This window comes from Pteropus alecto, unplaced genomic scaffold, assembly GCF_000325575.1.
Source record: "Pteropus alecto unplaced genomic scaffold, ASM32557v1 scaffold86, whole genome shotgun sequence".
NCBI classification, from domain to species: Eukaryota; Metazoa; Chordata; class Mammalia; order Chiroptera; family Pteropodidae; genus Pteropus; species Pteropus alecto.
In genome coordinates, this window is record NW_006442109.1 from 350456 (window position 1) to 365627 (window position 15172).

The 15172-nt window shown below is 39.1% G+C and overlaps 1 protein-coding gene across 4 annotated transcripts in view; it reads right to left on the bottom strand.

The window, feature by feature from the left end:
* The window catches only part of DAAM1 (dishevelled associated activator of morphogenesis 1), a 152671-nt gene that overhangs the window by 42060 nt on the left and 95439 nt on the right, over positions 1-15172 (bottom strand). For all 4 annotated transcript variants that reach the window (XR_003042641.1, XM_006920134.3, XM_025038723.1 and 1 more), the window contains exons 4-12: positions 12547-12618; positions 7277-7371; positions 5014-5347; positions 4286-4396; positions 4059-4162; positions 3695-3761; positions 3344-3461; positions 2786-2924; positions 2439-2497 (exon numbers count right to left, since the gene is read on the bottom strand). Coding sequence is in view for 3 of the 4 variants with exons in the window: in XM_006920134.3 (XP_006920196.1) it covers positions 2439-2497; positions 2786-2924; positions 3344-3461; positions 3695-3761; positions 4059-4162; positions 4286-4396; positions 5014-5347; positions 7277-7371; positions 12547-12618 (1099 nt within the window). In the remaining variant the exon portion in view is untranslated. The remainder of the gene's footprint in view (positions 1-2438; positions 2498-2785; positions 2925-3343; positions 3462-3694; positions 3762-4058; positions 4163-4285; positions 4397-5013; positions 5348-7276; positions 7372-12546; positions 12619-15172) is intronic.

Consider the following 15172-nt stretch of genomic DNA (forward strand, 5'->3'; position numbering starts at 1 on the left):
GCATAATGCCTATTTACATTGCCAATATGCCTGTTGACTCTAGCACTGATGAGTGTGATGAGCTTTGGAAAAGAGGAATAATGAAGTTTAGGCTGCAGATCTGTATTTCAAATACTTGGCCCCAATTCCTATTCTTTTTATATCAACTAACCCACTGGAGATATAACCCACTGGGGCAGAGCTATACAGAGTCGGTCTGTATGTCTGAATTTAATAACACACTTAAAATTTTGCTTTCTCTGTCTCCTACTTTCTCTCTTTGGAGTCCTCCAAAATTAGAGTTTGCAGAGAAGGGTTCAAGACACTAAAATCCTGGATTTTTCCAGCCGTGGTGTTAGGATAACCATTAACCCACTTTGACCACTAATATCATTCTGTACAGTCAGAGACACATCTAAAAATCACTTCACTGTATCCCATTTTCCTTCTTTTAGCTCCATTTCATTCCTCTTTGACAGCTGTAAGACCTGACTTCTTAGCACCAGTCCTCAGCTCTTGACAAATCTGGCCTTGCCTCAGAACCACCTGAGAGACTTTAACATTCAGGACCCCCAGATCCCATTCCAGGAAGTCTCTTCTGTAGGGCAGGGCAAGGCAGGGCTGAGGGACCTGTGGTTATCAAAGGTTCTGTAGATGATTCTGATGTAATGCTAGTTTTGGGAAGCTCTCCATAAATGGCAGCCATTTATCATCCCATTTGCTCAGCCTTTATTCAGCCCTTATTGGCTGTGTTGCACTAAAGAGAATTCTCCCCAGATATTCTCCACCTTTCAGGCCCATAGAACTTCCTGTCTCCTCACGGCCTCCACCCTCTGACTAATTCATCGACATTTGCCCTCTTTAATACAACTTTGCTTCTGAAAAGAATTAATTTTAACTATTACATCTCCTTTTCTTGCACTTTACCCTTGACCTCACTTTAAAGCATCCTGTTCTTCCTACTGACCTTGGCCATTTTGTCTTGTACCACCTCAGGTACCTCAATCCCACACAGTCCCTATCGTTCGTTTATTGCACAATTAGCATGTGTCGGAAGTTATGCTAAAAGCCTTATATTTCTTTTGTCATTTAATCTTTACAACAACCTGTGACAGGTTTAGTCTTCATTTTACAGAGGAGGAGACTGGAAGAGAAGTGAACACGACTTAGCCAACCCACACAGTCAGTGAGAGTCAGAGCTGGGTCTTGGACTCAAAGCCCAGGATGGTGCCTGACAGTGCAGGCACTCAGTAATTATCGGCTGAATGAATGACTGAATGACTCTAAAGCTTATGTCCTAAGTTCTCTTCTCAACTTGCACACATAAGTCTCTATCCTCTAAGGGTATATCCCTAAAACACTACTCATTGATCATTTTCTCTTTGCTATAATCTCTCTTTATCCTAGCTTTTAGTCAGTGTTTCAATTCTTCCTATAGCAGCTTCTGGAATTTACTTATAAAAATGTATGTGCAGCCTTAGTTTTTTTGAGAGCAATCTGAATTCATATGAAGAACTTGTAATATTATAGTACTTCACATTAGGCATTTTCCGGTATCCGTGGTGGCCCTGCTTTTCTGCTCAATGAAAAAGGACAAATGTGACAAGAGGAAAGGAAATGCTTCAGCATCTTTTGGACCTTCTTTCAACACCATAAATATCGGGGTGTATTTGTATTTCACTGGCTGTGACTGAATAACTTGGACAAGGAACAGGAAGTCAGTTAACCAGCATTATGAAAGGGTATGAGTTGCTGGGGTATGATTATTTTCTCAAAAGCATCACTTTTAATTTGCTAATATTTTGATAGAGGGGAGAAAGTTATATGTATTCTATGAGTGGTTGGCACAGTGTTGGGCACAAATTACCTTCCTGTCATTCGATGCTGATAGTAATATCAAAGATACATCCAAATGCTCGCCAATAGCTGGCCTATTAATGTTTCATAACACATATATCTACAATTGTTAGTGAGTTTCTGCATGATTTCTCTTTTTATGACTGGTGTCAAATTAAGGTCACGTGAAGAAGTGGGCTGCTGAAATCAAGTGGCCTGTGTTTCTTTTAAAATTCTGGGTAATCCCTGGTGTTCCTTATTACATTTCTTAAAACCCAGTGTGCTTTAAAGAGCAGTTATAAAGTGGGGGGTGGGTTGAGATGATTGGTAGTTAAGAAAATTTGAATTAATGAATACTGAACAGCAAAAGCTATAAGTTTTTCCAAAAAATTTACATGAAATATTTGCATAAAATATTTGAGAATCAGTATGACAACCGAAATAGCTTGATTCAAAAAAAACCAGTGCAAAATGCCCATAAGACATGGAAAAAGAAAGATTATTTGATGCACTAACTTCAATAAGATGCATCAATGTACATTTCTAAAATATATGGATAACAGAGATAGTTGCTCAATAACCAATAATGTGGCCTCTTCTTTTGTCAGGGCCTCACCACTTACCTTTTCTCATTTTTTCTGCTTGTTCTTTCCACTGCTTAACTTCATTTTCATTTACCAACCTGTATAACAGTTAAAGGAGCATTCATTAAAAAAAATATCGAAGGCCCACTGCTAAATGCATGCTCTCTAGGTACAGAAATCATCATCTACTGCAGAGAAAAATCTCAGCATGCTTGAAATTCATTTAAACCCAGATGTTATTCAGGCATAGTAACATGTGTATCTATAGGAAATCATATTTAACCTCTGGAACATTTCAGTTCCTCCAGCTACTATTTTGAAGTAGGATTAAATAAATGTCTTACATTGTCACTATTATCTTACAGGTAACAAAATAAGAAACTTACATTCGTACGACATTCTTAATATTAAAGTTTTCCAAAGGTGTGGAGTCGGGGTCCTGTCCTTTGTCATTTTGGATAACTATTTGCTGTATAATTCTATCTAGCAGTAGCCAGTACTGAACAGTGTTGCCACTTCTCTTGTCTAAAAAAGAAAAAGATGGTGGAAAAATATTTCAAATTATTTCTAAAGTAGGACGAAATCTTTCAACAGTGGCGCCTGAAGAACTAGCCACAGAACCAGAGAGATGTTTACAATATCTGCACCAACGCTTCCCAAAGTGTCTGGAATTCTAACATGCAATGATCATTTATTTGATTGAGAGGCACTTTCTACCCTTTTCTAAATGTGTTGTAAGGCATATATTTATTTTTAAAATCAAAGCAAGTTACAATTCATTTCTTTGTGAGAACTTAACAATACCCCCTAGGCTGTGTTCAGACACACTGGACTGTCACAAAACCAAGGTTTGGAGTCCCAACCTAGTGTACACCCAACCTAATCAGCACTGTTCAGATGATGTGGTCCAAGCATTCAAAAGTAAGCATCACAAACATACTCACAAGGCATTTGGAGGCAGTGATGCAGGATGGACATAAAGTGAGGGTAAGCTTCACTATGGGTCAGCCTCTTCCTGGTCAGCTCAAACATCTGAGTTGCACTTTTTGTGTCTATGTGAACCTATTTCATGTGAAGAAGGAATCTCAGTCAAACACCCAATTTCCCTAATTGCCACAATGCAAGGTAAGCAAATCAAAGGCAAACAGAAGCTCATCCTGCCACACAGGTAGTAAAACAAAACTTTGATTTTGCTCTTAGGTTACACTGGTCCATGTTGACTCTATGACACACATTACAACAGGAAAATTCTATGAGCTGATGAGTCAAGTCAGAATAATTGTAAGCATACGTACCAGTTCAAATCTTTTGGCAAATTCTAGTTCATCTTCATTCCGGAGCATTTCAAAAAAATCTAAATGCCTAAAAGACAGTTAAAGAGAAGCTATTAAAAGTAGAACATCCTACAAACAGTCACATAAGAATTAGGACATTAACATGAAAGCCTAAGATGTGGATTCGAGTCTAATGCCAAAACCCAAACCTAGTTCTCTATGCGACATTGCTGCTTCTTTCATTTTTTATAAAAAACATCATGAGCTGAACTAATATTCTGCTGCAAGCTCCACATGTTACAGACAGATCACAAGTAGTTCACAGACTGGCACGACACACATGGAAAAAGCATGAACTATCTCAGATCGTAACAGTCTGACTTACCTGTCTAATGTTGAATTTTCATGTTCCCTTAGTTTATCTATTACAGGTTGAATTCCTAACATCAGAAATTCATAGCGAAGATGAAGTCTAAAGTCCAAACTTTCCTGAAAGTAAAAGGGTGATAAAGAAGATATTTATGCTGTTTAGACTACTTAGTCAGCAATTTTTTTTAATAAAATTATTTTTTAACAATTTATGTTTTAAATTATGGTACAGAAGGTTCTTACCACTCCTGCGCCTTGGCTTAGCACTGCATTGATGAAGGACATGATGGCAGTCTTGAGACTCACTTCATCTCGATACCGCCCTGTGCTTTTATCCAAGTCATTAATTAACGTCTACCAAGGATACAAATATAAAAACAAAGGATAGAATCATTACTAACCTTATACTCATTTTATTAATTTCTTTATACTCGGAAGTTAATTTTTAAAATCTTGTGTTTAGTCAGAATTATATTGATCCATAAAAAGCCACTTTTTTTAAGGTTAGGCCTAAAAGCTCTACTTTTAAAATTCTTAATATCAAATATATTCATATATGCATGTATACAAAGTACAAAAGATTGTGCTTCATTAACTCTGCATACTTTTTATATTTGAGTATAAATATGGTGACGTAATCTCACTGTTTATATTGATCCGAAATCAAGAATGGCCACCTGTAAAATTTTCAGGGAACACCCCATTTAGTGGATTCAAAAGATGTCCGCTATAGAATATGTAGGAAGCAGGGCCACATTGCCGATCAAGTTCAGTAAATCCAAACCCCGGACTGATCAACTACAGAAAATATACTCTATCTGTGGTACTAAAACCTATGAGGAAGGAAGTGCTTGAAGCTGCAGTGTGAGTAATCACTCCAGGGGGAAATCTCAAGTTCTGTTGCCCACTCAAGGCCAGGAAAGGCACCTGTCAGAGGGGTGAATGAAGAAGTGGTGAGGGAGCACACCCACCTGAAAGCGGGTTCTTTCGCTGGCATACTTCTGGTAGTGCAGCATGGCCTGCAGAACCTTCTTGTGGCCTCCGGGAACCAGGCACACGGCGCCCAAGATTTCCAGCACAGCCACCTTCGTTTTAATATTCTCTGTGCTCAGACTCTGAGCAATTACATTAATACTCTCAGAATGAGCCAGGACGTGAGCCCGACCTTGAGAGTTGTTCATTAGTGCTTTTATACATCCTATGAGAGAGGTATGTATTCGAGACTCTGAGGTCTCATAGTCCATGGTCTTTAGGAAGTTGAGAATACATGACAGGCCGTCCAAGTCAATGAATCTGGTTACAAACCTGTCAGGAGGAGAAGGTTAAAATATATCAGACTAAAGTCTCTCTGGAATTTTGTACTAGTCTTTAATGGAAAAGTCTCCAGGGGCAGGAGAAAGGCAGAAGATGTAGTTCCTAAAGCACCCAAAGGCTTACACTGATGAAGTCTTCGCAATTCCTGGCCTTTTTCTTGGCACAGATCCAATGGTCAGGTCTAACCAGAAGCGTGAAAAAAAATCTCTATTTGTGATAAACAGATCTCAACTGACACAAAGAACCAATTAACAGATCATATAACACAGAACAGCAGGAACAGGAAGGCACTTGGAATATCTGTCTTAGGGTAAGTCGTTTACTGATCTGTGTAACTGTAGCATCTGCCCCGTGCACCTGTATGTGCTGACTGCTGACCAGGTGGGCCCCACATCAATGAAGCCAAAGAGTAACCTGAAACTCCAGGACATCTGTGTATCCAACAGACGATAACCTGTATCCCTAAGGTGTTGTAGCAAAATCCTTCTTTTGTATGACATGCTACATAGAATTCCTACATAAAACAAATAAAAGCCATACTTTATCATCATGTTAATTTTACTGATATTTAGAGCACTTATTTATTGTAAAGTCAGTCAACGAGAATAATTCACAATGTGCATCTGCACGTTAAGCTTCTGAAAAGTTCAGGAACAACATAACCAGTTTCTCTGACTACTCCAGAATTTTCCAAACTTATTTAGTGAGTATGCAGAAGACACATCTAGTTAGGATAGATAAGAAAACCTCTGTCATACAACTGCATAGGATTTCTGGTGAATCAATAGGTTTTTCTTAGTTAGCATTTTATAGTCAAATAAAGGAAAGGAATTTTTATTTTCTAGGCTTTTCACCTAACCACACGACCCAGATATAGCCAAGCTGGTTAAACCAGTTGGTTTCATTCATAGCACTTGTGCTAATAAAAGGTACTTGTAAGACCAACATTCCACTAACCCTTAGGGGTATTAATAGAAAATGAAGATGTGGGAGGCACAAAGTGGAAACTGATTGCCCATCCTCTTTTAAACAAGTTTTATTCGGATATAACTCACATCCCATAAAATTCACACTTTTAAATACACAATTCAGTGATTTTTAATCTATCTGCAGAACTGAGCAACCATCGTCACTATGTGATTTTAAAATACTTTATCAATTGAATCACCCCAAAAGACTATTTCTTCCTCTCTTCAAACCCAGGTGACCACTAATCTCTCTGTCTCTATGGATTGGCCTTTTCTGGATATTTCATATGATTTCACTTATATGGTCCTTGGTGTCTGGCTTCTTTCATTTCACATAAATATTTTCAAGGCTTATCCATGTTAGAGCATGTATCAGTACTCCATTCTTTATAATGGACAAATGACGCTTCGCTGTATGGATATATCGCATTTTATTTAACCATTCATCAGTCGATAGAATTTGGGTTGTTTCCACGTTTTTGGCTATTATGCATAACGCTGATATGAACATCTGCATACAAGTTTTTTGGAGGACGTGCTTTCATTTCCCTTGGCTGTACGTCAAGGAGCAGAACTGTTGGGTCAGATGGCAACACTGTGTTTAACATTCTGAGTAACTGCCCAACTGGTTCCCAATGAGGCTACGCCATTTTACATTCCCACCAGTGATGAACGAGGGTTGCAATTTCTCCACACCAACGCTTGTTAGTTTCTGTCTTTTTTTGTTGTTTTAGCCATCTTAATGGCTGCCTGCACGTCTTTTACTTGAAGAAAATCAATTTATTGAATGTTTAATGATTAATGTATTTCATCCATGGTTCAATTGCACGCTTTTAAGAGTTCCTCAAAAATTGGGAGGAAAAAGGATAGAAGAGAGAGAGAGAGAAAAGAAAAGAAAGAAAGAAAGAAAAAGGAAAGAGGAGAATAGACATGCTACCCAGAAAAAAATTACCTCATTGGTTTTGTCCTTAGTGCTGTCTTCAAACTCTCTATAGTTTTACTTCTCTCTTCTTCTTCTTCTTTCTCTAAGGCCAGCAGAGATTTTCTCTATGCAAAGAAAAATGAAGTTACTTCTTCCAATTCTATGTTTTAATTACAGTATAAGTTAAGACAAACCCTCAGATTACATGCTTTTACCACTTTTAATGCAAATAAATAATAAATCTATAAATAAGATTTGCTACAAGCTAAAATGTAGAGCACCAAGAATTTCACAAATGTTATCTCTACTAAAAGTTAGTTGTTTCAAATTTTAAATCAAGCTTTAAAGAAATGTTTAGAAATTTTAATAGAGATTAAAGTGTCCAAACATATGACTAACTAGTCAATAAGTATACTCTGATGAAGATATAATTATTTATATTTGATAGAAGGAAGACTGAACCTGTAGTTATCGTAACATTCTGGCGATTAGTTAGTAACATTACCACACTATCAAACAGAGGTGGGCAGCAATCCTCCCACCTTATCTCTCTCATTCCTCAGCTGAGAAGTATTCTTTGATACTATTTGTTTAATCAAATTAATTTTTAAAAGGAACAATTAAATTGGACCTGATACTAAGATGGACAATTCCTTCAGAGTAACCACTTAAGTTTTAGAAATGATTCAACATCATTTAGAAATCAGGATACAAAGTATGTGTGTATGAGTGTGTGTGTTGTGTGTGTGTGTGTGTGTGTGTGTGTGCACACATGTGTGTACTCTCCCTTCCCAGGGATCTGCTAGAGCAGTGCTCCAAAAACTCTAATGTGGATATGCATTGCCTGGGAATCTTGTTAAAATTTAGCGACTTCTGATTTGGTATGTCTGTGGTGAAGCCTAAGATGCTGCATTTCTGACTAGTTTCCATGCAACATGGATGCTGCACATCAGTGGACCTCACTCTGAAGAACAAGGCTCTAAGGAAGCAGATCTCAGTTGATATTATTAAGTCATGAATGCAAGTAAGGCTTATTGACTTATTAAAATGTCTTTTCCATTCCTTTTATCCCATGATAATAGTTGTACTAAAAGTATCCCTACTCTTATGGCCTCAGGTGCCTGTACCCATGGAACCACTGGTCCCTTGCCTTTCTCCTACCTGAACGCACGCTTGTCTAGTCTCAGTCTTTTTACCTGTCACCCATTCTTATAAAATATATGGTTAGGGAACAGATTGGGGTATTGAAAAAATAATATTTCACTCTTACCCGTGTGTCAGAATAATCCAGTCTCTCCCTTTCTTTCAGGACCACAAATCATCATGGGGGCATTTTACTTAATTTTTTTTCAAGTTAATTGCATTGGCATTAAGTAACTAAATGTTAACTAAAGCCTAAATCTGACTCACAATTAGGTAGATAAAGCCTAAAGCAAACCAATAAATCAGTATCATTCACGACAAAGGAAAATAAAAACCAGTAAAATCTTGTTTTTAAAACTTGTTACTGTTTCTGCTAAGGTTGTCTTCTTGCTGGTGATGTGCCTGGGCAGCTGTCACCAGTGCATGGTAGGGGAAGAAGCTGTTGGCAGAAAAAGCCAATGAATTCCTTCACAGCTCTGTGAGACCCATCCCCTGGAAAATTAAGCACAAATCCAGCCAAGTACGTTTAATCTCCTATGGCACAGCTGAACTCTAGACTCTTAAGCAATCACTTTGAATCTGCAGAACAGAATGGAGCCTTTTATGACTATCACTTCTTGTTCCTAAACTTAATCGCAGAAAACTATCCCCAAAGACTACACGCATCTCTTATTGTGATTCACTAAGTAAAGATGCACATATTTATCCTCTTAACAGTCTCGGAGAGGGCGGAACATCTGAACAAATACAGACGGCATTAACAGAGTTGGGAGATTTATGAAAAGTCAAGAAAATTTGAATTTTCCTTCTCAATATAAGGACTATTATTTTCCTCTCAAAACAGAAGACAATACACTCTTTTTTGTGCATGATACAATGAGATTTGAATCTAAGATTGTGTTTATTGTATTGAGAAGACTGAGGATACATAGATAAACCTACTATTCTAATATGACTTTTCAAAATAAAATAATTTATAGAAAGTCTCAAGTTTCTAAGCTTCACATTTAGAAGGCTTAATCTGCAACTTTTTGTAAAAAGGGGATATGCCTTTATTTATGAAGGTGGCTGCTATAGCAAACATCCCATATTTACCTTGGCGTACACGAGCCAGGACTGTGATGGCCTCTTTAGGCACTCTGTGAACTTAATAAATCCCCGCTCACATGAAATGAGGGCAAAAGACAAAGTGCAACCTGACAGAGGCTCTGCTGGTCCAAAAGAAGGTGCAAAGGAGGCACAGAAATCATCCCTGGCTGGGAGTCAGGAACCAAGCTCCTGTTTGAAACCTTTCACTGGTGTGAAATCAGTAAGCCAGCAGGCTAAGCACATTGAACTTCACCTCACATCTCTCCTCCTGAGAACATACAGGGAAGCCACATACAAGGAAGGCCCAGGTCCTTCTCAGCCTGTTGGACAGCACTCCTTAACCATTCTGTTTTTCACTCTTTAAAAGCCAACAGACCATTCAGGGGCCCTTTAAAGAACAAAGCATGCTTGTTATGAGGCTTATGTAAAGTAACTGAACTTGTTCCACAAACAGCTGCACGGACCAGTAAGTGCTGCAGACCTCGACCTGGACTGTTCAGCAGACTCTCAAGGCATTCAAGGAAACAGATGCCTGAACCACCTCAGAAAAGCTGGGAGGTGGGGGTGGGGGTGGGATTACCAGGTCTCTTTTACAGGTTTTTAACCCAAGTTAGTGAGCGCCAAATTGGAAAAGAGTTTTTGAGCTCAGACTGATAGGTTTAAATTCCAGCTCTACCACTTCTGAATTAGATGACCTTGGGCAAAGTAACCTTTCTCTGAGTCTCAGACTCTTTATCTATAAATAACACTTATAGCATAGGATGCTTGTAAGGATTTAAAATGACATGTAAAGTGCCTGTTGTACTGCTTGTCACATGATGCACACTCAATAGCAGTAGTTACTACTGATGAACAAAGGATGATGACAATGTGGATAAATGCCCCTTCGACAGTTTCCTAAGCAGAGAGCCAGAGCCTAGCTGTCAGGCCATAAAAGGACTTGAAGAAATTGTGTGCCTTTTCAGTCCCCAGGGACAATGTCATAGGATTTCTGCTGTGTGTTGTCAGGAGTTCTCTACTAGAGTTATCGGAGAGATTAGCCAGAACTATGAGAGGAGGCGGTGGCAACAAATCTGGTGTGAGAAACAGAAAATTCAGCCGAGTTTCTGGTCTCATCGGGCCTCCTTAATTCACGAACAGTTAATGCCTTTTACCTTTAACCCTGCAAAGATGCTGGCTCGGTCCTTACAGGAATGTTAGAAAGCTCAGTTAGATGTTTAGCACATAAAGAATAGCAAAGTGTCTGAGAATTTACTAGCTTTGGGATTCTCTTGGAAAGGACTTTGGATTAGGAAGCAAATATAATTCAAATGTAGACGGCTCATGATTACGGCAAAGGGCTGTCCAAGGAGCTGACGAAGGAGAAATGGGGCTCTAGGAGTGCCACTCACAGGCACGTCATGGACCCTAGTGCAGGACAGGAACTGGTTGGCTCTGGACAAGGCATGGAATCAGCTACTAAAGGACAAATGAATCTAACTGCCTCAAAATCTGAAGAAAGGGAAAATCTGTAACGTTTAGTACTTCTCCATTTATAGAAGTAAATTCATTAACAAAGAAGCAATTGCCCTTGTTAGAATCTCACACAATGCCAACTTAATTGGAAAGAGAGACAGTCTGCCTGGCAGCTCCTCCTTTCCCCTAACAGCCGGGAACAAGAATTCAGAAAATAACCTTTACATGCAGGAAATGGAAATGGCTCTAAATTCTTATTGCTTAGGTGGATGCACAGAAAATCCCTGATGGTCATCATAAGCCTTACATTCTGCTAACATATTCATATGAATGTTGAACGTGCCCTTTCCTCATCGTTGCCGCTGTGTAGGATGCCTTGTATAAGGAGGATTTGGTGGTTATTTTCTGCTCTTTTCTGCTGTGCTTTTAGACTAGAAACTTTCAAGACAAAACCCTCTATAATTTATACAACCCTGTTCACATTTACCAGGCTGTTTATTATTCTTTGTATGACAGCAGAAGAAGCATCTTTAAAGAAAAAGCTAGAAAAGAGGACGTTGCTAAAAGTCAAAGCCTCCGAAAGTTCAGCAAAAGTGTGAATGATTCACACATTCTAGTCAGTTTTTAACTTTTGCAGCAGCAACAAGATGTTTGCTTTAAGTGATAAGAAATTAATTCTCCACAAGGACTCTGGGGAAGGCAAGAAAGAAGGAGGTAGAGATAAGTATTATGGAGCTATCATCTGCGTGGATAGTATAAACGCAAAGTTGAATCTAACAGATTGACTCTTAAAATCATGAGTGTGCCCACTGAGGCAGAGACAATTCTACTGTGGGCAACCTCTAATGCTTATCAGCAGAAACAGGATTTAAGCTACTAAGGCTCAGAGGCTGATGATTTGTTTTCTACTGCATATTTTAGCTGGGATCAATATGTGCCCCTCAAGCTGTTCTGAACACTGACATCACAGAGATAGCCATGTGAGCAGAATGCATAATTTAGACACCGAGAATGCATTTTAAGCAATTACTGCACCAAAAATACATATACCAAAGATGCCCCAAGGACATTTCAGTGTTGTTGTTATTATTATTATGTCTCTTCATTAAACCACTTATACTATAAACTCCTTTTGTTATTTATAGAAGTAAAAGAGTACTTTGGTGCCTGGGAAAATCAAGAAGCCAGGAACTAAGCAAGTCCTCGGTAAGAAATGTAAAGGGAGAACAATGAAGAAATGGTTTCACTGCACTATTTTTAAATGGCAATAACTTTTAGAATTGTGCTGCCATAACTAAATTCCAGATGATTGGTACGAGCAATTGCAAATTACACTTGAACATAAGCCAGACTTAAGATTATAGTTCCTCTTATAACATTAAACTCACTTATACTTTAGTGTGTGCTGATTTTACTTAAAACATACTGGAAAAAAGCACTTTGCCAAGTACACTCCTGCCTGCATCTCCCCCTTTCCCAACAGGGGACATTTGGAATGGAGTCTGGAAAGACAATGACATTTGGTAGTTCTTACTCAAGTGAATTTATTGTGCAACTGTGTGCTTTGTACTAGACTTCATTTTAAACCGTCATAGAACAGTAAGTATACCTACAGCAGCCATGGAATTCAGCTGATCGATGTAGAATTCAGGCCAGCTTGTTGCTCCCTTGTTTTCTTCCTGTTCCTGAAGAGAGAAAAACACAGGTGAGAAACCATCGGATGTATACACACGATGGTCTTCTGATTTCCAGAGCATCCAGACAAAGGCCCACACAAACTGTTACAGGACACCGAGATAGAAAATATTTGTCTGTAAATGTTGGCTTTAAATCAGACTGTCCACTTGACGAGGGTGGTCTCCCCGATCCAGTTTCCACAGAGAGTATGGAAGTCATTTCAATGGGAACTTAGCCACATCGCAGTGTGAAGTCGTTTTCCTTCAGGGCCACAACGACATTGGGCAGGGCACTGTGGCTGTCGCAAGAACAAAGGATGTGGAAGTCCCGTGTCACACTGAGGACAGCACTGCTGGACTATTCGTCTGGATGAAATCCACAAGAGATGAAAAGCTGTCTTAAAAAATGACCACAGGATTTGTCCAGTTGTTAACTAAACTTTTTTCAGTTATTCAGACGCCAGCAGACAGTAAAAATTTTGAAAGGTTTCATTTGATGTAACCAAAAGGAGGTACTGCTTCAGATGAGGAGGGAGAAGAAAGCCTGGCATCGAATGGAAGGTAGTCAAATGAACCACATTAGTCTCAGGCCCCTCCTTCAGGCTGGGACAGATTTTGAGTTTAGATAGAAAATGTAATCCGTCTGAGCTGAAGAGAACCGAAACCCAAGGAATTCAGGAACTCACTCCTAAACTGCTCCAGCCAGTCTTGCATCTTACAAAGCGGGGTAAGCACCAGAGCCCCTAGGGCTTCTGTGAGTAGGACATCTGTGCCAGTCTGAACTCATACCTCCAACATCAATAAAACTCAGGCGACGCCATCAGAACCCCCATCAAAAGATAGCATTGTGGTCAGGGATTTCCACGCATGCTTGCAAACGGATGCACTGTAAGTCACTTGTGTGACCAAACAAACTCAGCTAGTCTCGAGCTTCATATTCAGAGAGCACTTAGTACAATCGATATCCCTGTCTCCTTACAGAAGATGCTAGACAGGTACTCACAGCTGCTACGGGACAATGAAGTAGTGATTACCTATTTCCTGGTGTCAGAATCCCAATCCCTGGGAGAACAGTTTCTAGGTGGGGCTTTTAACTGCAGTCCTATATTTACCTCAAAAAACAAAAAAAAACCAAAAAACAAAAAAACCCCAAAAAACCCCAACACTTTCGCTAAGCAAATCTTTCTAGGCAGGTCTGCTTGGGAAAGATAAAAGAAACTTAATTTCAAAACGATTCTTTAAGTGGTCACAAAAAAAGGGGGCAAAGTACTATTGCTTACAGTGCCTTAAAAGCTGGCAGTAACTGATATCTGAACTTAGGCAGTTGCATGAATTTCATTTGGATTGAACAAGCCAGATGAGGGGGACAAAGGCTGCAGCAGTGGCTTTGAAGTTGGGCTGGATTACACTTCCATGGTTTTTAAAAGCTTAGGAAATCTGATGAGTTTTAACATGTTAATAAACTAGCTACAATGGTGGTGTAAACGCTGACCCCTTCTCTCCTCTTAAAATGGAGTATTAAAGTTAGCAAAACCTCATTGTTACCAATGTGTCCAGCAAGCCAAAATCCATAATGGTATTCCATGGTATTTGAACCTATAAAGTGAAATAGAAGGTGCCAGATCTTTTCATTCCCCCAAACTAGGGCAAATTTCCAAAACTACAATAAAATCACACCCCATGTCTGGGGTCCCATGAGAGCCTTTCTGTTGTAAGCTTAATAATAGTCATGGTTATGGAACAGAGATCATTTTAGAAACTGAATATTAATTAGTATATACGAAGAAATTTTTACACTTTGGAAATGCTTTAATGTAAACAGATTAGGAATAGATCTAGACACTGCAGTCAAAATAAAGGGAAGAAAGACTCATTTTTATTTCACATGCCTCAGTACTGAGAAAAATCAAATGAGCGTATGTGAAAGCTTCTTGTAAATGTACTAAGTGTTATCACTATATGTCTGGGGGGTGATCCTTAGAGTTCTTCATTTTAGCGATGCATCTCCAGTTTCCCCTGTGTCATCCTGGTCCTTCTATACAGGTATGTGCTACAGTCGCCAAGTGAAACTCACATCTGTGAATCAACTCTCTCCTACTTTATGCGGTTGCTACAGAAGCACAGGATAGAAAGAGATGAATGCAGTTCTTTCCTGGAAGTCCCCTAAGCAGCCCTGGACACCGAGATGTGTCAAGGGAAGACATTCTCCTGAGACGTCCATGAAAGAAACCACTGGTGGAAGCGCAACATGAATAAATTCCTGGAAGTCAACTGGGTCCTATACATTACCAGACACTAACAGGTATTATTCTTTGAACCATCTGTCTCAATTCTACTTATTTGTTCTGGAGAAACAAGTGGAAAGATATACAAGATTGTATAAACTGTATTAGTTATAATGGAAGCAACAGCAATATCCAACACATATATAGCTTACTACGTGTCAAACACTGTTCTAAGCATTGTGCTCTGCATTCGCTCTACCCTACGAGGTAGGTGCTGTTATAATGTTCATTTTACTAAAAAGGAAAAAAGAGGCAAAGAGAAGAGAGGTGAGCTGCCG